At 42.0% G+C, this 23,866-nt stretch overlaps 1 protein-coding gene and 1 pseudogene across 1 annotated transcript; both read left to right on the forward strand.

Moving 5' to 3' along the window:
• The first annotated feature begins 2,523 nt into the window (after positions 1-2,523).
• Positions 2,524-8,140, forward strand: LOC130490656 (vomeronasal type-2 receptor 26-like). The gene is made up of 4 exons (XM_056864468.1): positions 2,524-2,928; positions 4,887-5,114; positions 6,193-6,319; positions 7,230-8,140. The coding sequence occupies exons 1-4, from the start codon at positions 2,524-2,526 to the stop codon at positions 8,138-8,140; spliced, it is 1,671 nt and encodes a 556-aa protein (XP_056720446.1).
• Positions 8,141-11,813: 3,673 nt separating this feature from the next.
• LOC130490657 (vomeronasal type-2 receptor 26-like) lies at positions 11,814-22,469 on the forward strand (annotated as a pseudogene).
• The last annotated feature ends 1,397 nt before the right edge of the window (positions 22,470-23,866 follow it).

Here is a 23,866-nt window from a genome sequence, read left to right on the forward strand (position 1 = left end):
CTTTGACAGGTGCCTTCATAAGGTATAAGAACATAAGAAAGGCCCTGCCAGATCAGACCAAGGCCCATCAAGTCCAGCAGTCTGTTCACACAGTGGTCAACCAGGTGCCTCTAGGAAGCCACAAACAAGACGAGTGCAGCAGCACCATCCTGCTTGTGTTCCACAGCACCTAATATAATAGGCATGCTCCTCTGATACTAGAGAGAATAGGTATGCAGCATGACTAGTATCCATTCTAACTAATAGCCATGAATACCCCTTTCCTCCATGAATATGTCCACTTCCCTCTTAAAGCCCTCCAAGCTGGCAGCCATCACCACATCCTGGGGCAGGGAGTTCCACAATTTAACTTTGTGTTGTGTGAAAAAATACTTCCTTTTATTGGTTTTGAATCTCTCACCCTCCAGCTTCAGCAGATGACCCCGTGTTCTAGTATTATGGGAGAGGGAGAAAAACTTCTCCTGGTCCACCCTCTCCAAACCATGCATAATTTTATAGACCTCTATCATGTCTCCCCTTAGCCACCTTCTTTCCAAGCTAAACAGCCCTAAGCATCTTAACCGCTCCACGTGAGACAGTTGCTCTAGTCCCCTAATCATTTTAGTTGCTCTTTTCTGCACCTTCTCAAGCTCTATAATATCTTTTAGGTGTAGTGACCAGAACTCACCATAGATTTGTACAAGGGCAGTATGATATCTTATGAAAGGAGCTTTGTCTCTCAAAAGCTTACACCCCCAAACTCTTGTTGGTCTCTAAGATATTAGTAGACTGAAATCTAATATGAGATAGTTTGTGTTATATATCAGATTTCTTACATTCCGGTGACACTGACATGTAATGATTTCATCCATTAATTTCATTGTAATCACATTAGAAGGCGCCGATTAGAATGGTGAAACTGATTCCATGAGATTCTGAAATCTGGATAGGGAAATATTCTTTCTACTTAAACTGCTAAGAGGGTGATATATTTAGTGGTCTTAAAGATATTTCAGTGAGATTGGCTGAACATATTAGATCCCTGACAAATTTCCTGTGTGCCTGTGACTTACAGAGCAATCCTGAAGGGTGGGGGCAGCTCAGGAGCCGGCATGACCCTTGATCCCGCTAAACTGGCACAGATGCCAGCACAGGTCTTGACAAAATGTTATGGTCTCCTTCACAGAACTTCAGTTCAGATAGTTAATCTTTAGAGTTTGTGATTCCCCAAGTCTCCTTTTTTTGTTTTAATTTGCAGATTCTTGCATAAGAACTATCAGCATGACCTGGCTTTTTTGTTTGCAATAAATGAGATCAATGAGAACTCTGAACTGTTGCCTAACCAAAGCTTGGGGTTCCACATATTGGAAAACTATTTTAATACTAGGTTTACTTATCTAAACACCATAGATCTTCTCTCCACTCGACATGCAAGAATCCCTAATTACAAATGTGACAGACAGGACCATCTCTTGGCCATCATTGGTGGACTAAGCTCTGGAACCTCCATTGCGATGGCAAATTGCTTAGGCCTTTACAAGATCCCACAAGTAGGTATTTGTATTGAATGTCATAGTTTCACAAGATTATTCAAGCAGCAAGTTGCAGTGACCCTTGGCAATCCCGAACATCATTGATGTTTACCCAAACATTCTACAAAGGAACTTTGTTTTCAATATTTTTTGGTATTGAAAACTTGGCAATTGTGACAGACTCAAGGTTGAGTCAACCTTGAGTCTGTCCCAACTGTGGACACCCACTCAAAGAGCGCAATCCTGACCCAGACTGTTGAAATGAGAGATGGACAGGTTATCAATGAAATTTCCCATCATGATGACCTGGAGTAAAGGAAAAACAACACATCATTCTTGTGCAGAAATGAAGCTTTACCAGCAGGACTTAAAAGACAGCTTTCAAGTACCTTTTCAGTTTTTTGCCAAAAGGGCAAGATGATTATGCTAGAAGAGATATGTCTTTGATCCTGCAAGCTGGCTCTCTTGGGGGTGTAAAAGAGCTTACAAAAAGGAATCTAGTTCACTGATAGTTAGGGTTGCCAACCTCCAGGTGGTGGCAGGAGATCTCCTGCTATTACAGCTGATCTCCAGCCAACAGAGATCAGTTCACCTGGACAAAATGACCACTTTGGCAATTGGACTCTATGGGATTGAAGTCCCTCCCCTCTCCAAACCCCACCCTTCTCAGGTTCTGCCCCCCAAATCTCCGGATATTTCCCAACTCAGAGATGGCAACCCTATTGATAGCAATATTTTGTGCTGCAATACTGTTTTAAAGTTTCTGAATTGAATAAAACTTCTTTTTTCCAGCACAGTATGAGCAACCTGCTTCAATAAACACTTGAGAAACAGCAAAAAAACAAAAAAAAACAAAACCACTAGCAATTGTAATGAAACAAAGCACACAAAATGTTCCAGAATGCAATTGTCTTAGTTGGTGGTCTCATCATTTCTGGCTTATTTTCAGATCAGTTATGGCTCTTTGGCCCTTGAACTGAGTGACAAGATTCAATATTCCTTTTTTTACCGGATGATCCCAAACCAGGACCTTCAGTTATCAGGGACTGTACAATTACTCCTTCATTTTCAGTGGACTTGGATTGGACTTATTGTTTTCGATGACAGTTACGAGGACACTTTTTTGCAGACCATTACACCATTGTTCACAAGAAATGGTATTTGTACTGCCTTCACACTAAGAATTCCTTACATGGAGTTTGGCTCCTATGACACTCGACTGAAGGAACACATGACATCTTTAACCCAGGGCACTGTCAATGTCATTCTCATCTATGGGGATTCTCAAAGTTCTTTGTATGTACCATCCATCCCAAGTGGGAAGGTCTGGATTTCAACAGCCCAGTGGGATTTTGCAGCAGACTCCATTTCAGATAAGTTCCATGGTGCTTTGTCCTTTGCAATCCATTCTAAGGAGGTACCAGGATTTGGGGAATTTCTCCAAAACCTCCAGTTACATGGAAAACATTGCATTATACAAAGTCTCTGGGAGATATTTAGGTGCCAAAGACCAGTATGTCCTTCAGCAAATAAAATACATTGCAATAAATATATGGGATTGGAGGATATAGAAGGCCTATTTGGAAGTGTGTTAGAAAAGGAAATGTCTGGCTATGGCTACAGTATCTATAATGCCATCCATGCAGTGGCACATGCATTGCATTCGCTGCATTCATCAAAATCTAGACTTCAAGCTATGGAGAATGGAAAGAATGTACAGCCCTGGGAGGTAATGTTGTTCTCCTTCAGAAAGTGGAGTACCACATTCCTTTTGCTTTATATAGAAGTGCTATCAATAATAAAATTTTGCAGAATATATGCAAAGCATTCAAAGTTCAGTTCAGGCCTTTCAGGGATGTTTGAAAGGTACAAAATGAGAGCTAAATCTATTACAACCATATATGAACTGACTTTGTGGTTCAATCCTCACTTCCTAGTTCATACCTGGTTCAAAACTCTCTAGATTGAAGCCACAGGTTTTCAGCTGCCATATGTGTACTACTGGGATAATTATTATGGTGCTTTGTATAACATCAGCAGTTAAACAGAGAATATGTAAAGAACTTAGAATAGGGGAAAGTGGAATATCAATGCTAAGACATTTTGTTATCACTAGCTGCTAAAGTCACACTGAGGCCACACTGGTGTCTGCCCCTTCCCCCAAATAATTGTTTTAGGTGACAAGAGGCTTTATAGCATTCTTCACCCAAAGTGATCCATACTATTAACCTTAGAGCCTCCTGTTCTGCCAAATCCTAGCAGGTGGTTCTTTTATAGGATCCAGAAGCAATAGCACACCCATGAGGTTTCAAACCAAGTTTTTATTATAACAAACTGCTTTACTTAACCACATGCAACAACCATTCATTAGTAGGCAACAATACAGTATACTTGCAAGACCAGCCCTCCTGCTTTTAAAGTATATTCCCCCAACAGCAACACACACAACATACTTACTAACCCCTTCTTCCTCCTAATGGGGTCAAAGATGATGGTGAGGGAAAAATTCACAGCCCATCCCTCCCTCTCTTTACCCGCCTTTCTCTGACTTTTAATCTTTTTCTTAATTACCCTTGTTACAGATAAGCACAAATTGGCTACACCTGGGGTGCTTCCAGCCATTGCTGGGAGCCTGTAGCCTTATGCTTAAAGGCATATTACCCTTCTGCCTTGGTTGTGTGGTGGGGTGAGGCATGTCTCTCTCCTCCTCGAGATGACAGTGTTCTTCAGCGATTTCCCTTACACCTCCCAATGGCCCAAGGAGTCTTTTTACAACACTGGTAGAACATACAGATTCCATGGATGAAGGAAGGCTCCTTGAACATTTGTGCAATGGATGGCTGCATGGTTAGAGCGGCATGGTCAGCCGAATGGAAACTTTGGATTCAATACTTCGTAAATAAATACATTAAGAAACCTATTGTAGTGAGCGATTCCTTCCCACAACCTATTAGAGCATCTGCACTAAGCCTATAAATAAATCTATACAATTTTCTCTTAACTACCTTCTGTGAATACTATTATGCACAACTTTAAGTAAAACACTTCATTCCTAGGAGCTAAACCTTGAGCCAAAAGAGAACAAGATGTAGGGGAAAGGACATGCATACCAAGCAAGGATAAGGAATTCAGGTTGACTGTCTCTTACAGGAGATAAGTAATAATGGCACTGGGTCAGTCTGACTTGAATGTAGGGTAAAGGATCTAAGCCATAGGTGTAACTTCATAATACATTTAATTCAGGACTTATAGAAACTATAGCCCTATTTTTCCTTTCAACATAAAATTTACATTTCTTAAACAGAAGTTTCTAATCTTTGCGGTGACACTTATGACATATATTTTAATATATGTGGTCTTTCTTGTTTCATCTAGCTTCATCCTTATTTGAAAAAAGGCCGCTTTAACAATACTGCTGGGGATGAAGTATTTTTCAATGAAAATGGAGACATGGAAGCAAGTTTTGATATTATAAACTGGGTCATATTGAAAAACAACACGGTTGCTAGAAAGAACGTTGGGAGGATGGTTCCCGATGCTTCCTCTGGCCAAGAATTTAACATTAATGAGGAGAGCATTCAGTGGCCAAGTGAATTTAACCAGGTGAGAATTCATTGCCAACTCCAGATTCTTGACTATTTGACGAGTTCTGGGAAAGTCACTTGAATACTTGAACTGCAATTCCATTCTTGTATTGACTTACACATCAAATATCATAATACCATAATCTCATTATACCACCATTTGAACACTTCTTTAAATTTTCTATCTTCCTTAATAAATTAAGCTTTCACTCTTTTTTTTGCCATACTAGTTCAACCTTGTTTTCCCAGCGTCTTGCCCACCCCCAGGACTGGGTGGCTGGATGAAATCGGGGAAAGAGGGACCATTCTGTCCTGAGCTCCTTGGCTTAATTGTACTAGATCAGAGGTACCCAAAATGGCACCCATAGGTGCCATGGTGCTCTCCAACACATTTTCTGGTGCCCGCCAAGTGTTTTTAGAAAGTAGATCGGTCATGTGAAGGCTTGTGTCCAGTAGGACTTCTGATTGCTGTGCAAATTAAAGGGTATTCTGTTAAAGAGAACTTCTGTCCAAATGTTGAAGAATTAATATGAGAGCTATGAATAGCTTTGCTCCCAGACATTTTTTGGTTGGCTTCGCCTCCTGTGGAAGTAATTTTATTGTTGTGCCCACCGCCCTGTTTCGGAATTCCAAAGGTGCCCAAAGGATCAAAAAAGGTAGGGATTCCTGTACTAGATAGATAACTAGATTCAGACATGGTTGTGATGGTTGACTTGTTCATGGTGTCTATGGGTTTCTGATATTCAGCTTTAAGATCCAGGCTGCGTGCTACAATGGAAACAGTAATATTGTTGAAAATGACGTTCTAGTAGCAAAGTTTTCTGTCCATAGCAGTTATGCAGTCATGAGGGCTAACATTTGAGAGATTCCCCATCACACACCAATATTAAGCATTAAAGAGAAAGCTGCACATTAATTATTTTATTAGAGATTTTCCCTGTTGAGAATGGTCAGTATATGTCACTGGGATATAAATGTTTGAAAATGCAGTATAGGATAGCTGACACTCTGGGCCAAAAATAACTGAGGCAAATCAATAGATCAACTGTCCTGTGTCTTTTATGTATACGTTGCCATCTTCTTGTAATTATGTTCAGACAACACCACGTTCCATTTGCACTGACAACTGCCATCCTGGATACAATAAGGTGGTCAGGGAGGGGAAATCTATTTGCTGCTATGGTTGCTCCCCATGTCCGGAAGGTGCCATTGCTAAAAATGTAGGTGAGTATCTACATATTAGGTAGAACAAGCATTTTATACACTTGAATGTTTATTTCAACACAGCATGGTTTATGATGTCACATAGTGATCAAGTTGCTTAATATTTGTATGTAAAGAGTATGCGGAAACATCACATTCCACTTGCACTGAAAACTGCTAACCAGGTTACGATAAGATAATCAAGGAGAGGTGCTCCGTTTGTTGTTACAGTGGTTCCCTATGCCCAGAAGGAGCAGCTGCTAACAAAACAGGTCAGTGCCCTTTAAGAGAGCCAGTGTGGTGTAGTGGTTAAGTGCGGTGGTTAGGAGCAGTGGACTCTAATCTGGAGAACTGGGTTTGACTCCCCACTCCTCCACATGAGTGGCAGACTCTAATCTGGTGATGTGGTTTGGTTTCCTCACTCCTACACATGAAGCCAGCTGGGTGACCTTGAGCTAGTCACAGTTCTCTTAGAGCTCTCTCAGCCCCACCTACCTCACAGGATGTCTGCTGTGGGGAAGGGAAGGGAAGGTGATTGTAAGCTGGTTTGATTCTTCCTTAAGTGATAAAGTCGGCATATAAAAACCAACTCTTCTTTCTTCTTCTATATAAAATTAGTTATACAGTGAATGATAACACATTTTAACATGGCTTTTTGATCATACATGAAAAACAAAGCTGGCAGAGAAGCTGGAACATAATTATTAATCATGTGTATTGTTCAAATTCTTTAATCTCTTTGTGTGTGTCATACTCACAAATGGCAACTCATTAGTATCAAACAGCGGGCAAAATATTTCACTGTATTTTACTAAGAGTGAGCAATGGCTTTGCAACATGCCATGATGGTAATTTGAATTATTGAACAATTTTCATGAAAAAGGTCAGTTTTGGGGACATTGTTTTGAAATATCATGTCTATGGATTTCAGATTCAAAGGTGTGCAACAAATGCCCTGACGACCAGTATCCCAACCAGCAGAGAGATGAATGCATTCCTAAGGCTATCACCTTCCTCTCCTATCAAGAACCTTTGGGAAGACTTTTGACTGCCTGCGCTGTATTCTTTTTCTGCAGCAGTGTTTGGATTCTAGGGGTCTTTACCAAGCACCAGAATACACCAATAGTCAAAGCCAACAATAGAGGCCTGACCTACGGGCTCCTCATCTCCCTGCTGCTTTGCTTTCTCTGTTCCTTGCTATTCATTGGATGGCCCGGAAAGGTCACCTGTCTACTCCGACAAACGGCTTTTGGCATCATCTTTGCTGTTGCTGTTTCCTGTGTGCTGGCCAAAACCATCACTGTCGTTTTGGCTTTCATGGCTACAAAACCAGGCAGCAAGATAAGAGGGTGGTTGGGAAAGAGGTTGTCATGTGTCATTGTCCTCTCCTGCTCTCTTGTCCAAGTGGGTATCTCTGGGGTTTGGCTGGGAACCTCTCCTTCTTTTCCAGAACTGGACATGCACTCACAGCCTGGACAGATCATAGTGCAATGTAATGAAGGGTCAGTCGCCATGTTTCACGCGGTCGTTTTCTACATGGGTCTTTTAGCTCTTGCCAGTTTCATGGTGGCTTTTCTTGCCAGAAAACTGCCGGATACTTTTAATGAGGCCAAATTTATCACTTTCAGCATGATGGTCTTCTGCAGTGTTTGGCTGTCTTTTGTGCCAACCTACCTAAGCACCAAAGGAAAATACATGGTGGCTGTGGAGATCTTCTCCATCTTGTTCTCCAGTAGCAGCTTATTAGGGTTCATTTTTCTTCCTAAATGCTACATTATTGTTTTGAGACCTGGCTTGAACACCAGGAAACAATTAAGAAGGGATACAATGCACAGGAAGTGATATGTAACTTATGGAGTAATGAATTTATGTAGACTTTCTGTTGCTACAGTCAAAATGATCTAGATTATCTATTCTTGTAATATCTGGCTTTTCACAACATTCTGTTATTCTTTAACTAAACAGTTTTACTCTAAATAACCACTTTTTATTTCAAGGGCAATACATGCTTATATGAATATAAGTGGATGAGTAGCTTCATTCCTAGGCATTTCATGGTGCAAAAAATACATTGGATGAAATGTTCATGTGCCAGAATGACCATGGTCATGGTCCAATAACCTGCCATTTTCACAGTTCTGCTAGTTGATCTATGATCCTAGGTAGAGACACATTGATGGAGGTAATTGTTCAGCCATTTTGGAATAGGCTTTAGAGGGAAAGGTGTTTTTTTGACCTATACAAAGTTTAGTAAGAGAATTTCCCCATTAAAAATGCTCTATTTCAATTTTGACACATCAGAGATGGAATTCAGTCTGCCTTAAGGATGAATACTGCTTTTAGGTTGTTGAATAAATTTGGAAAGAAAAAAAAAACTATTGTTGGATTGGGGTTCACATAAGGGCTGTCTAAGATATACTCTTAGCTTCAAAAGAACAATAGAATACATTTGAAATCCATAGCAATTTCATTTTTTCTTTAAGGGATCATCTGAATGTGAACTAGACTACGACAAGATCCTGTTTTGCCACCTTATTTTTTTTTATTTATTAGAAACATTTTTTGCCCTTTCCTGAGCTGATGGTGTATGGGGACAGTGGGGAAGAGGCATTTTCTTGTTCCATAGGGAACAGTGAGGCTGTGCCTGCTAAAAAGCAGGCACAGTACCGCCGTTCCTGGCACCGGCGTAACCAGCCAAATGGGGATAGGAAGCTGCCTAACTGGCAGGTCCTCCCACGGCCTGCCACTGGAACACCCCCCTGATTTGGTGCGGCCTCTCTACACCATGGCCTGTTCCATGGAGAGGCCACACTGGCAGAGGGGCGAGGCGTGGTCCTGCGGTGCTCAGCCGCCGGCGGGACTGGCCTCGCTGCCAGTGTAAGTGTATGTAATCACAGTTTTACACGCACTTACACTGGCGGTGGGGTCACACCGCCTCAAAAGGAGTTTCGGGGGGGCCCCTCAGGAATGCACTGTTTATCTTACAATAAAAGAAAAAGGGGAAAAATCCCTAGATATAACATTACTTTTTTTAAAAAAAATCAAATACTGGTGATACAAATTATTTTTAAAACTGTTTTGGCACTTTAAAAGGCACAGAGGGAAGAAACAAAATCACTTGTTGGCACTAGGATCAGGCCATATCCCAACAGGCCTCTGACCACCTGGACCAACTCCACAAGCTTATTCTGCACAGACACAATGGTGACAGAAAAGCGTTCTTTGCCCCCATCGCCCCCATGGAGTATGCTTTAAAATGAGCTTTTGTTTGTGTCTTATTGGATTTGTCTTGAGCCTTCCTCCACTATTATTCTAGTCATCTCCTTTGCCTTTTCATTACTCACAGCGCTGTTAGCCCTAAAACTGCCAGGGTCTGTGAATCACAGGCTCCTGGTTCAGGGGAACCATTTAGAACCTTCCAAAACTGCCCTGTGAGATTGGCCAGACCTCATGTCGCTGGAGAAGTAGCTTGAATCTTTTCTCTTCGTTTGCTGCAAAGATGTCCGGACACTCATGAATTAGCGGCTTACGCAATTTATTGAACACCCCACTCAGAGCCCATATACAAAGAAACAGATAAATCATCCAAAGCACAGGTTATATATACATTCAATCAGCCCACCCCAAAGGATTCACAACCATTTCCTGTGATTTTAGTGCAGGGTTCTTTGGTATCAACATTTAATTTGGCAAAGACACCATCTTACCCACATGCTAGCATTGATTAGTTTTCTTAGCAAAGATGATGGTGAAGCGGGGCCTGTGGGAGGGCCTGTGGCTCAGTGGTAGTGCATCTGCTTGGCATGCAGAAGGTCCAAGTTCAATCCCTGGCATCTCCAGTTAAAGGGACTAGGCAAGTAGGTGGTGTGAAAGACCTCTGTCTGAGACCCTGGAGAGCTGCTGCCGGTATGAGTAGACAATACTGACTTTGACGGACCAAGGGCCTGATTCAGTAGAAGGTAACTTTGTGTGTGTTCTTCTCCTTCTGGGCTGTGTAGGGTTCACTATATACCCTCTAAATTCCACCTCTTACACCAATCTATTGTGATTAGAGTTGCCAACCACCAGGTATTAGCTGGAGATCTCCCACTATTACAACTGATCTCCAGCCAATAGAGATAAGTTCACCTGGAGAAAATGGCCACTTTGACAATTGGACATTGAAGTTCCTCCCCTCCCCAAACCTCACCTTCCTCAGGCTTTGCCCCAAAAACCTCCTGCCAGTGGCAAAGAGGGACCTAGCAACCCTAATTGTGATTGGCCTGTATTACCTGGGATCTGGGTCTGCCCTTGTCTCCAGGGTTACCATAACACTTGCTTAGGATTAGATTTGGCATATCATTGATAAGGAGTCCAAGATCCCACTCACATCCTCCTTCTATCTCTGTAGTATCTCAGGCTAACTGGTGCTAGAGAATATCAACAGTGTCAGAACATAGCTATCTCTCAGGCAATTCATCCCTGGCCTATTGGTAAACATCTCCCATCCCAATCTGGCACACTAAAAGTACTGAGTAAGGGGAAAGTAAGGGGGAATGAGGATGAGCAATTCTTCTCCATGGTCTAACTTGAGGTCTAACAGCTGGGAGAGAAGATCTGGAAACAAATGCGTCAGCTGCCTGGATCATTCCTGCATATCAACAGGAAAACCCAGGCCGAAAGGGACACCCCTCTTGGTGCTGGCGCAAGCCCTTGCACTGGGGAAACGCTGCCTCTGCACCAGCATTAGTACTCATTTAGCTGTGCAAGTGGCACTAAAGCCGGCGCTGGGGCCATGCAGGCTTCTACTGACATTCACCTCCCCCTTCAGGATTGCTATGCCCATGTAGTAGAAGGGTATCGATCAGCTAGTCCTGTTCAGAGTAGGGTAACCATTATTGCAACACTGATTTTTGCAAGATAAATATGCCAGATTTAGAAGCATGAATAGAATCGAAGACTGGTTGGCTCTGAATGTGTTGTAGTTCAGAAAGGGCTGGATATTTCTGCTTCATCAATAGTATCCCACAACTTTTACTTCATGACAGATATATATTTTCGCCCCACATTTTCCAACTGAGAAAAGTCTGAAAATGTGTAATATATCAACAGAATATTACTGGAACTACTAAAATACCCTCAGCTTACAAACAAACAAACCCTCTATCAAAGTATCGTAAATATGTTTTTCCCTTAGACTGACCTTGGAGAATAGAGGCTGCCCTGCAATTACCACAAGATTATACAAAGAACTGAACTTTCCTTCACTGCAACACAAAGAGACTATGTTGTTGTTCATTTGGGTCTATAAATGCACTATGCATGAACTGAAGAGGGCTTTCCTTTGAACCAGACAGGATGATGTCTGTTCATATCTCCCATTCAGCCCTGAAAGAATGTCCTGTTGCCTGGATACTGGGGCATCAGTTTCAAGGTGAACTACCTTAAAGAACATCTGATTCCACAGGATATGGACAGAGATTTAGCACCGGTTTACAGCTAATCGTGCAGGGAAAGGGTCTTCCTTGGAATCATCATGGTGATGGCATTGTTTCTACTCTTACTGCAGTTTCTTCTCATGCCTTCCTTGGTGTGTAAACCATCTGAGAACAAAAATTATATGGAAATCAAACTGTTTGAACATGAACATCAGTACTATGCTGCTGGGAACCACGTTATAGGCGGGGTCCTCTCTCACATAATATATATATTTGAGATAGACGATTTCAAGCAATTTCCAGAGCCAAATTATAAGCACTTAGTGTTGTAAGTATTTGGTTTCATTTTATTGAACACATCGTTCCTCCCTTTCTCCATATCAGATAGGTTTTATTGCAATACATGTTTAATGTTATCTGATTTCCTTCTTAAATTAGGGAGTCCAATAAAACTGAAAGGTATTGCTAGAAGAAACTGATCAGAAATGGGAAAATTATCTCCAAATCCCCGAGAATTTAGAAGCTCCACGGTCAAAACTTCCATGTACTTAAACATTTGATATTGTGTCATTTATACACTTAAAGATATTGTGCAGGGATTGGGGGTAAATAAATATTTTCCCAAGAAAGCTTCAAAGAGGTGGTGTGGTGGAGAGCTGCTGGATTAATAGACCTGCTGGATGGCCCAAGCAAATATATTTACACTTGCGGAATGGGGAGGGGGTAACGTGAGACAAGGACCATTTATGCATGGCTGTTTCCTTGCAGTCACCCCACCAATTACTTCAGGGCTTTGCTTTGATTATGCTTGCCTTTTCTGACTGTCAGAGGTTGCCTTGCTCTCCCTGTGCATTTCCCCCACATTTTCTGGATGCTGGCTAAACACAATTCCAGAAAACACAGGCAACATGCACAGAAATGCGTGGGGAGAGCAAGGAGACCTCTGACGGTCAGAAAATGCAAGCATAATCAAAGCCAAACCCCAAAGAAGTCAGAGGGGTGACCGCGAGGAAACAGCCTAACATAAATGACCATGGAGAGCTCAGTGGAGATGAGAATGGAGCCCAGGAGCAACATTTCTGTAGAAGAAAGTGATTTAGACTTTCCTTTATCTTCTAGATTGAATAGGGAGGGAGAGGTAACAAAAAAAAATCAATATTCTGGCAGAAAGTGATGCTAAAGAGCATGCTCATTTCTAAAGATGCCATTTCCAGTGAACACTTCCTATCTTGATAGCCCCTCCCCATTGTGAAAATAAAGTATTTTCTTCAGAAAGGGGGGATTTGGAGGGAGGTAGATCTTGTGCTGGGAGCTGTATTATGAGTCTGGAAGTCTCTGGGTCAAGCTCAGCGCACACTAAGGGTACCAAAATTCCTTTAATTGAATTCACACTGATTACTGTGTCTTACAAATGTAGTAGAAAAAAAGGGGGACCTGACTAATCAGGTCCCCCCATTGTGGACTTACCGGACAGGATGCAAGAAAGGGTAAAAGGTCTCCACCAGGCTGGACTGCAGCCCGTCGCCGTCTCGCGAGGCTACGCTTGCCTGGGGGTTTCTCCCCCTCCCCCGCCCTTCCCAGCGGTTGGGCGAGGCGTCCTGACGTCACCCTTTCCCGCGGCAATTTAAAGCCGGCGTAGACCAGCAGCCATCCTGTTTTGCTGCAGGACGGCGAGGTTTCCCGCCCACCCTCCCTATGTTCTGTAGTTATGTGTTTGATTTTCTTTGGTCACAGTTTGTTCTGGCGGGTTTTTGAATGGGGTCTGATCCAAGAAGGGAAGATGTGCTTTTCCTTCCCGTTTGTGGGGACCCCCATAAGGGGTCTTGGGATGGAGTACAACAGTGATGCCCAGCTCGGGGGCCTGTATTGGGTACTCCAATCCCAGGTGGCGCTGGCTCCACACAGAGATGTGCGTCCGGTGGGGCCACCTAAGTGCTACTCCGGTGCTGTGCCCACAGGTGGTTGGGCTGTTTATCGATGCTTTCGATATATATCGGGTTACAGGGTGGTGACCCGATATCTTGGATCTGCCCCCATGGTTTTCCGCCAATGCTCCATTCTGTTGTGATCAATAAAAACTGTGGCCATTTACTTCCCAAAAAGTACGTGTATGTGTGTTTATTTAAGGTTACTTCTCCTTCCCCTTTCCTTGGAGCCGCTTGTCCGTGAGTCCACAAAGAGCAAGAGTCCAGTAGCACCTTAAAGACTAGCAAAAGTTCTGGCAGGGTATGAGCTTTCTGTAGTCTGTTCTTCATGGAATTCAATTTAGACTGTTACGGTTCAGTGTTCATTTACATGGCATTGCTCCATATACTTTTTCTCCCCAAAATAAATTATAGATACATACGTAAGAACTACCAGCAAGACCTGGCTGTTTTGTTTGCAGTTAATGAGATCAATGAGCATTCTGAACTGTTGCCCAATATCAGCTTGGGGCTCCACATGCTAGAAAATTATTTTAATATCAAGTTTACTTACCTGAACACCTTAGATCTTCTCTCCACTCAGCTTGCAACGATCCCTAATTATAAATGGGACAAGACGGACCATCTCTTGGCCACCATTGGCGGACTGAGCTCTGAAACCTCCATTGCAATGGCAACTGTCTTGGGCCTCTACAAGATTCCGCAAGTAGGTTGTGTGTTCGATGTAACAGTTTCATACAATTGTTTGAGAAGAACACAATGCTCATTTGCTCTTTTTTGGTAGGAGGAGTGTGCCTTGGTTTTCTTAGAAATAGGTCTTTTATGCATGGGTTGGATCTCCCTGCTTGGACCTGGGTTCATTGCTCATTAAAGTAACCCGGGTTGGGGGAAACTGTATGCATTGGCTTGAACGATCAGGGACGAAACTGTGCGCTAATCGAACCATGAATACAGAAAAGCAGTCTCCCAAGCTCAAATCAAGTCCCACCCCCTGAAATGCTCCTCTGTAATTGTCTTACCTTGAGAGAAGATTTCCTTCCCCCCAAACCCAACTGCCGCATAAAAAAGCATTTTAAGAACAAAAAACAAAAAAACGGAGCAATCTGAAAGAAGGGGGGTGGGGAAATCCAAGCCTCATTTTTAAAAAGCCTTTCTTTTGCTCAGAAAGAGCTTCAAGGTAGCAGGAAGCAGGAAGCTCTTGAATCCCTGCCTCTTTACACACTGTTTCATGATTGGCTGTGAGAGAAGCCAATCTTCTGTGTTTCCCCCTAATGCAGTATGCACATTCTGTGACTCCGGAATGAGCCAGGATCAACAGTTTAATTCAGGCCAGAAGAGGAATGGGAAAAGCTGGGTTTGTTTTGCGTCGAAACAGCGTTGAGTTTCCAAGGAAGGAGATAGCATGCATACTGAAAAAATTGATCCTGGCTGAAATGGAATAAAAGAGGCTAAAGCGACCATGCATAAATGACCATAGTCTTCTGAAAGCTAACAGCCTGCCATGCTGGAAGGGCTTTCCCAGAAGGGGAGCATTCCCGGGGGTGGAGCTGCCTTTAGGCAGCCTCCACTGCCCTTTCGCCTTGGGAACGCCCCTTTGAGCTTTAGTGTTGTAGGCAATGGGGGATTTCTTTTTTGTTTTTTTTTCTTTCTGTTTTTTATCATCTCGTTTCTTTTGGAAAATGCAAACATAACCAAAACAAAAAACCAAAGTAGTCAGCAGGGTGACCCCAAGGAGACAGCCATGCATAAATGGCCTTTGTCTGTCTTTAAGCATCTGCAGAATAAATTCTGAAATTTTGCAGAATCTCCCTTCCTGCCTCTCGACTATTCAGATTTCTCTTTTGAACCAAATGGAATTGATATAATGCTGTCTCCAGATTCCTAAAAAAGAGGAAAAGAAACAGATGATTTAATTTTAGGAAGAAAACATGTAAAAAGGAATTCAGAGAATGTTGCCACTTGTCATCCCTGAATGCTGTTGGTACTTTCAGAAATATTCTTCAAAGGAACCTTGATTTCCGTCTTCTTTATTCTAATGAAACTTGGCAGATGTAATTAAACCAAATTCATATAGTGATCCAGATGCAAGGTCTTAACCCGTGCAAAGATGCTGCAACACATCCTGCATTTCTTGTTTATTTTCAGATCAGTTATGGTTCCTTGGCTCACGAATTGAGTGACAAGATCCAATATCCCTTTCTTTACCAAATGTTCCCAAGCCAAAATCTTCAGATATCAGGGATTGTACAATTATTGCTGCATTTTCGATGGACTTGGACGGGACTTGTAGTTTTGGACAACAGCAAAGGTGATACTTTTTTGGAGACAATCACACCAATGTTCACAAAGAATGGTATTTGTACTGCCTTCACGCTTAGAATTCCTTACATGATGTTTGGTTCCTATGATGTTCGACTGAAGGAACAAATGGAAATTTTTACCCAGGCTGCTGTCAATGTTATTATCATCTATGGAGACTCTCAGAGTTGTTTACATGCATCATCCATCCCAAGTGGGAAAATCTGGATATCAACAGCCCAGTGGAATTTTGCTACAGAATTTATTTCTGATAAATTCCATGGTTCCTTGTCCCTCACAGTCCATTCTAAGGAGGTGTTTGGATTTAGGGAATTTCTCCAAAACTTTCAATTAGATGAAAGAGATTGCGTTATACAAAGGCTTTGGGAGCTAATATTTAGGTGTTGCATCCCAGTTTGTCGTTCAGCGTCTAAGATGGTCTATTGCCCTAGATGTACCAGCCTGGAGAAACTAGAAGAGCTGCCTGCAAATGTGTTTGAAATGGAAATGTCTATCTATAGCTACAGCATCTACAATGCCATCTACATGGTGGCACATGCTTTGCATGCCATGTATTCATCAAGCTCCAGACTTAAAGCACTGGGGAATAGAGCCTGGTTGAATATGGGGAATGTTGAGAGCTGGAAGGTAATAGAGTTCTTCTTCAGAAAGTGGGCTACCACAGTATTTGCACTTTTTCACTGACAGGAACAATAAAACTGTATCAGGTTTTAAAATCCCAAACAACCTCAAAACTAGTAGAAAAGGGCAAGAGTCCAGTAGCACCTTAAAGACTAACAAAAATATTTTCTGGTAGGGTATGAGCTTTCGTAAGCCACAGCTCACTTCTTCAGATACAGCTAGAATGTGACTCCATCTGTCCTCTACTTAAAGACAGATGGAGTCACATTCTAGCTGTATCTGAAGAAGTGAGCTGTGGCTCACGAAAGCTCATACCCTACCAGTCTACCAGAAAATATTTTTGTTAGTCTTTAAGGTGCTACTAGACTCTTGCCCTTTTTTACTACTGCAGTTAGACTAACATGGCTACCCATTGTGAATTAACCTCAAAACTGTTTGATTGAGCCTTCTAAATGAACATGTTTTAACTGGTTGAAGCAATATGATTTTGAATGTTCTTTCCAATATCAAAATAATTGTTGCCAAAAGGGGGGCAAAACATTAACAGCTTCAATTGATAAAGCAACAATAAGCAATGAATGGCAGGTGGTTACACTAAGCTAAGAGTATTAGGTTGCAGTCCTGGTAGTAATCCCTGTTGAACAATATTGGATTTACTTCTCAGTGGACCAGCTTAGGCTTGCTCCCTAAGTGTGGCTGAGAGATAACATATATATAAAAAACCATTTTTGCAAAGTGCTGAAAAGGTTTCTTTGTAAAGTTTGGAAGCAAAACTGTAGACTAACAATTGATCCATATAAATGCTGTTCTCTTGAATATTATATAATGGTATTTATTTAAGACAGTGAAGTGATAATGTTTGCATATTTGTCTTTTTTAAAATAAATACTAATATGTACTGGGGGGAAATCTTATGATCTTTGTATAGAATTCAGGTATTCAGAGCTCAGATGGAGGCCTTTCAATCTTCATGTGTGCTTTTACTCCTCTCCTTGATGACATGAACAGCCCAATCCTATGCATTCAGAGGTGCAACTAAATCCATATATTCAAATAGATTTATGAGAGTTATCTCTCCATAGGAAGATCCTCTTTGTGTAATTAAGTTTATATATACAGGTTGAATATCCCTTATCTGGACATCTGATATCGAGACTGATCCAAAAACGAGACCTTTTGAGCCGACATGCAGGCAGATCTGCGCTGCTCAGCCTCTTCTGACTTCTGAGAGGCTGGGTGGCATGGATCTCACTTACATCCACACCGCCGGGTCTCTCCGAAGTCTGATGAGATAGTCACACCTTTGCTTTCGGATGGTTCAATGTACACAAAATTATTTAAAATATTGGTTACAATTACATTCAGGCTGTATGTATAAAGGGTATATAAAACATATATAAATGAATTTGGGTCCCATCCCCAAGAAATCTCATTATGTATATGCAAAAATTCCAAAACATTCCAAAATATGGAAAGATCCGACCACTTGTGGTCCCAAGCACCCCGGATAAGGGATACACAACCTGTATATATACGTTTCATGGGGTAGGAATTTGTAATCTCTAGTCTGACAGACTATTTTATTAATATATTTGATCTCATTTTATCTAGCTTCATTCGTATTTGAAGAAAGTCCGATTTAACAACAGTGCTGGGAATGAAGTGTTCTTTAATGAAGATGGGGAACTAGAAGCAAGCTTTGAAATTATAAACTGGATCATACTGAATAATAACACTTTTGCTAGAGTAAAAGTTGGGAGGATTGAGCCCAAGGTTTCTTCTGGGCAAGAATTTAAAATTAGCGAGGAAATCATCCAATGGCCAAGTAGATTTAACCAGGTAAGACTGAACTATCAACTTCAGAACCTTAAGTGATTCCCACTACAATGCTATGAACACTTTCATGGAAATAAGCCCCATTGACTACACATGAGTGGGATCCTGAGTAGATCTGTTTGATTGGTCTCCAAGTCACAGTCTCTTGGAAAAAGTCGTTGATCATTGTACTGTATTGGATCCAACCAGCTTTTCTACTTGAAAAATGGAGGACGTGGTGCCCTTTGACCATCAGAATAGGTTATGCTGGGGATAAGCGTGGGCACAGGATAGTCAAAGTTAATGTGGGATAGAAGCTGTAAGAAGGAGGATAGGTGGACAAGATTGTATACAATCATGCCTGGATTCAGCCCTCAACATCATATATCATAACCTAGTAATCCATCTATTTGCAATGGTCTTTTCATTGTCCACCCACCTCGACCATTTGCTTACTTAGGATTTTTGTTTGTCATACTGTCAACCACTCCCACAGCCTTGTTTCCAACACCAAATAGTTCACCTCCAATTGATGATGTAAAGCAAATATTAGGAGCTCCCCATAAACAATGTTTCTAGACTGGTTTAACCACTGAGAATGCGAAAAATAACAATATTCAACTAAAGAATGTTAAATTAAAATCACCCCATTATTTGTTATCCCTAATATTTTGGGGCTGGAATCTATTGTTTTATTCTGTTGATTGTGAATCCTGGTTCCAGCACAAGGCATATCCCTGTGGAAGAGAGTTCCTTGCACTGGAGGAAGGCTCCACAGCTGAAAAGAATGATAAGCTGGACTTTAATAGTTGGACTTTCACTAGTTGCACTTTCAGCCTTGGGGGTGGTAATATGCTTGATTCAGCACTGTGGTGTAATGGTGAAGGTCTCAGACTAGGAGCTGGGAGACTGAACTTCAAATCCCACTCCACTAAGAACTTTGCTAGGTGCCCTCAGGCTAATCGTTCTCTCTCTCAGCTCAACCAATAGGGTTGGTTGGAGGATGAAAATTAGTAAAGGAGAACCATGTTAGTCAGATTCAGACACGTTTGGGATTATTTTAGCTATTGTTCAACCTGTCCTAATATCTCAGCCCACATTGTCCACTGCACTCTGATATAAAGCTGTAAGATCCAGACTACATGTTAAAAATTGTAAAATTATTGTCACTGGCAATAACATTCCAATGGCAACTTCTCCATCCCATAACACTTATAAAGTAGCTAGATCCATCATGTTAAGAGATTCCCCTCACACATGAACAATAAGCATCAGTGAACTGCCATGAACTACCGGTTGAGAATGATCTACACATTTCACTGGGACATGCTGGTTTTGAAGATGTAGGATTGCTGATACTCTAGGTCAATAAACCACTGACACAAATCAAAAGATCAGAAAGACAACTCACAAGTGCCTTTTATATATGTTCAGACAACACCACAATCCATTTGCAGTGACCACTGCCATCCTGGATACAATAAAGTGGTGAAGGAAGGGAAATCCATTTGCTGCCATGGTTGCTCCCCATGTCCAGAGGGTACCATTGCAGACAAAATAGGTGAGTCCCCTGCAAAAATATGATATTAAATAGAGTAAACATTTTATTGTGAATGTTTATGGTGAGAATTATTTTTTTATCCCCTTAGAGCAGGATGCGCTATATACTGGACTGCTTGAGGACTATCAGGGTTAGAGCCTGAATGGCTCAAAGGTGGGAATAGCAGTGCTACCAAATACCACATTTTCTTGATGTGTTGACAGTAGTAGATCTTCCATTACTGTTTCCCTATTCTGGGCACCATTATGGTTCAACAGACATAGACCTGCCACTGAAGGACTCCTCTCCACAGAACCAATGGGGCTAGTCACTAATGAGAACCTAGATTTGTTTCCCCACACCTCCACATGAACACATGAACACATGAAGCTGCCTAATACCAAATCAGACCCTTGGTCTATCAAAGTCAGTACTGTCTACTCAGACAGGCAGCGGCTCTCCAGGGTCTCAGGCAGAGGTCTTTCACATCACCCACTTGCCTAGTCCCTTTAACTGGAGATGCCAAGGATTGAACCTGGGACCTTCTGCATGCCAATCAGATGCTCTACCACTCAGCCATGGCCCCTCCCAAATGAAGTTGACTGGGTGACGTTGGGCTAGTCATATTTCTCTCTGAACTCTCTCAGCCCCACCTACTTCAGAAGGTGTCTGTTGTGGGGAGGGGAAGGGAAGGCGATTGTGAGTCACTTTGAGACTCCTTATGGTAGAAAAAAGCAGTGTATAAAAACAAACTCTTCTTCTAATCATAAGAGATACCTCAGCGTGCTTATTACATTTCCTTACCGGGCAGACAATAACCTGCCCTATTCCAATCAACCAACATTAGGGCTGATCCCATCATTTAAAGACACTGACCTATAACCACACCATATCCCAAGCAATTTGAAGTGGGCAAAATGGGGTAATGCTGCATGCCAGTCTGAAAATACATCAATGCATTACTCCTAAACTCCAAAGCAACCAGCAAATGCAAATGTTGCATTTTCCCTTTGGGTCTGCAGTGGGAAAACAGCCAGCAAGTGAAGTGGAGGTATGCACATCTTCTATCATACATGCTCTGAAAGGCAAACTGTATGTGATAGTGTCCCTGAGTCCACCACAGGGTATCCTCTGCCATTTTAGGGATGAAATTCCCTATGTTAACAAATCTGTAAGGGGTTAATCATGATCAGGACCATGGCATGGGGGTGGGGGGCGGGGGCGTGGAGCTCCTGTTCCCTTTCACCATGCTATTTTCAAGAGACCAAATCCTCACTCTCATCCATGCTTCTGACCCTCAGCCAGTGTCTTCCTTCCCTGGAAGGAAGTGCACCATGTCAGAGCAGGAACAACTTAGCATCAAAGGGTAGCCAGAGTGTTTGTTCGGTTTTGCCAGCAATACTACATGATGGGTATTGTAGCTATCAAGTCACTTAAATATTGGCACTAAAAAGAGAAATTCACAGTATGTTATTCTGAAAAATCATCTCCTTTCAGATTCAAAGGAATGCAACAGATGCCCTGACGACCAGTATCCTAACAAGCAGAGAGATGAATGCATTCCTAAGGTTATCACCTTCCTTTCCTATAAAGAATCACTGGGAGGGGTTCTGGCTGCCTTCGCTATCTTCTTCTTCATCATCAATGTTTGGGTTCTAGGAGTCATTACCAAGCACCGGAATACACCAATAGTCAAAGCCAACAATAGAGGCCTGACCTACGGGCTCCTCATCTCCCTCCTGCTTTGCTTTCTCTGCTCCTTGCTATTCATTGGATGGCCCGGAAAGGTCACCTGTCTACTACGACAAACGGCTTTTAGCATCATCTTTGCTGTTGCTGTTTCCTGTGTGCTGGCCAAAACCATCACTGTCGTTTTGGCTTTTATGGCTACAAAACCAGGCAGCAAGATGAGAGGGTGGTTGGGAAAGAGATTGTCATGTGTCATTGTCCTCTCCTGCTCTCTTGTCCAAGTGGGTATCTCTGGGATTTGGCTGGGAACCTCTCCTCCTTTTCCAGAATTGGACATGCACTCACAGCCTGGACAGATCATAGTGCAATGTAATGAAGGGTCAGTCGCCATGTTTTATGTGGTCATTTTCTACATGGGTCTTTTAGCTCTTGCCAGTTTCGTGGTGGCTTTTCTTGCCAGAAAACTGCCGGATACTTTTAATGAGGGCAAATTTATCACTTTCAGCATGATGGTCTTCTGCAGTGTTTGGCTGTCTTTTGTGCCAACCTACCTAAGCACCAAAGGAAAATACATGGTGGCTGTGGAGATCTTCTCCATCTTGTTCTCCAGTAGCAGCTTATTAGGGTTCATCTTTCTTCCTAAATTCTACATTATTGTTTTGAGACCTGGCTTGAACACCAGGAAACAATTAAGAAGGAAAACAACGCACAGAAAATGATTTCCAATGAAAGGACAAGAATGGTTTGGGTTCTATGCAGAATTTGTTGTGATGCTTACAATTAACAGAATTTTGTATTCTTATGATTTATTTATTATATTAGTCTTATATCCTGCTCTACCTTAGCATTTCATACTTGTTTGGGGCCAATGCCTGACCCGGACTCAACCTGGACTCTGCAGCCCTTGGCAGGACGTTCCCTGGAACCAGGATGAGCAGCTACAATGAACTGGTCTGCAGGCCCCTACCTGGGGCAGAAGAAGACCCAACCAGCCTGGCCAACATCAGAGTAGCAGGATGGGTGGTTGCCTAGATTGGGGTTTGCTCAATATCCTGTATTCTACCAGCTTATTGGGATAGACATTTCTTTTGATAATAAGAATGTGGATAGGACTGATCACTTTTTTATACATTTACGTCATTTATAGTCTTCCTTTCTCTCTTGGACTCAAGGCGGATTACACAGAGTGAGTCAACACAATCAACAGGATGGGGTATTCAGTAAAAATTACAATACAATTATGGTTGTAAAACCAATTTGAAATCTAAAAAAAAATCCCACAAGTGAAGCAAAGCATAAATCTTAACACGAGTCATTAAATGATACAAAAATTGCATAGTAGGATTCTAGGTTCAGTAAGCTAAACACAGTAGTACGGACCACAGTCCCTAATAATTTATCTAAGCAACTTGGTGAATCATTGAGTTCAGTACAACTGTATTACCCGTGTAGGAAAAGTTCTCTTGAATAATTCAGTTTGTGGAAAGCGAGGAGAGTGGGAGAGCCTGCAGATGTCTCTGTGAGCGAGAAGACCTGGGTTGTGAAATGGTCATGGCTCTCTATATATTTTAAAAGAGACAAGAAAGGTAGCTTGTGACATGTACCCTGAACCTGAGAGAGAGAGGTGTAGAGGATGGCAGGCACTCTGCGTACGTGTAGAAGGGCTATCACACCATGCTTCAGATCAAAGCTCTAGCCCTGAAACCAGCCCTTCCCTCAACTGCTCAGTCAAAAAAATTAAATCCAGTATGTGGCCCCTTTCATGTGTTGGATCTATCACAATTTGAGGGAGGCCCAAGGCAATCAAAGAAACCATAAAGTTCTGGGCCAGTCCTGGCGAGGTATGAATATTGAATCTTCTCAGATCATTCTAGGAGTCTCTAATAACACATCTCACAGTACCTCTGCCAACCCATAAAGGGTACCCAATGGGGAAATAGGTGGCCGGTGCTATAAAGAAAAAAATTAATTAATTTAGTGCATGTATCAGAGGATGAAATTCTGTCCTGATACTGTAGTAGATGTGGACCAATGGCCTGCGCTTGAGAACAAAACATTGGGAGGGGTGGAAGATTTCCCTCTTGTAGTTTGTTTCATATGAATTCCTTCTGTTGGTTCATTTCATAGCTGCAAGTGCTAGTTAGTCGTTCTGATTGATGTTCATATTTATTTACTCTCAGTTCCGCTAGCACTTTGGGATATGGCTAATGTGACAAGTGCTTTCACACTAAAATAAACATCC

This window comes from Euleptes europaea, chromosome 18 (assembly GCF_029931775.1).
Source record: "Euleptes europaea isolate rEulEur1 chromosome 18, rEulEur1.hap1, whole genome shotgun sequence".
NCBI classification, from domain to species: Eukaryota; Metazoa; Chordata; class Lepidosauria; order Squamata; family Sphaerodactylidae; genus Euleptes; species Euleptes europaea.

Coding starts and splice junctions, on each gene's coding strand:
- LOC130490656 (XM_056864468.1), top strand. CDS start 2,524: ATGATCCCAAACCAGGACCTTCAGTTATCAGGGACTGTACAATTACTC. Junction 5,115..6,192: donor GGCCAAGTGAATTTAACCAG/GTGAGAATTCAT, acceptor AATTATGTTCAG/ACAACACCACGTTCCATTTG. Junction 6,320..7,229: donor TGCCATTGCTAAAAATGTAG/GTGAGTATCTAC, acceptor TATGGATTTCAG/ATTCAAAGGTGTGCAACAAA.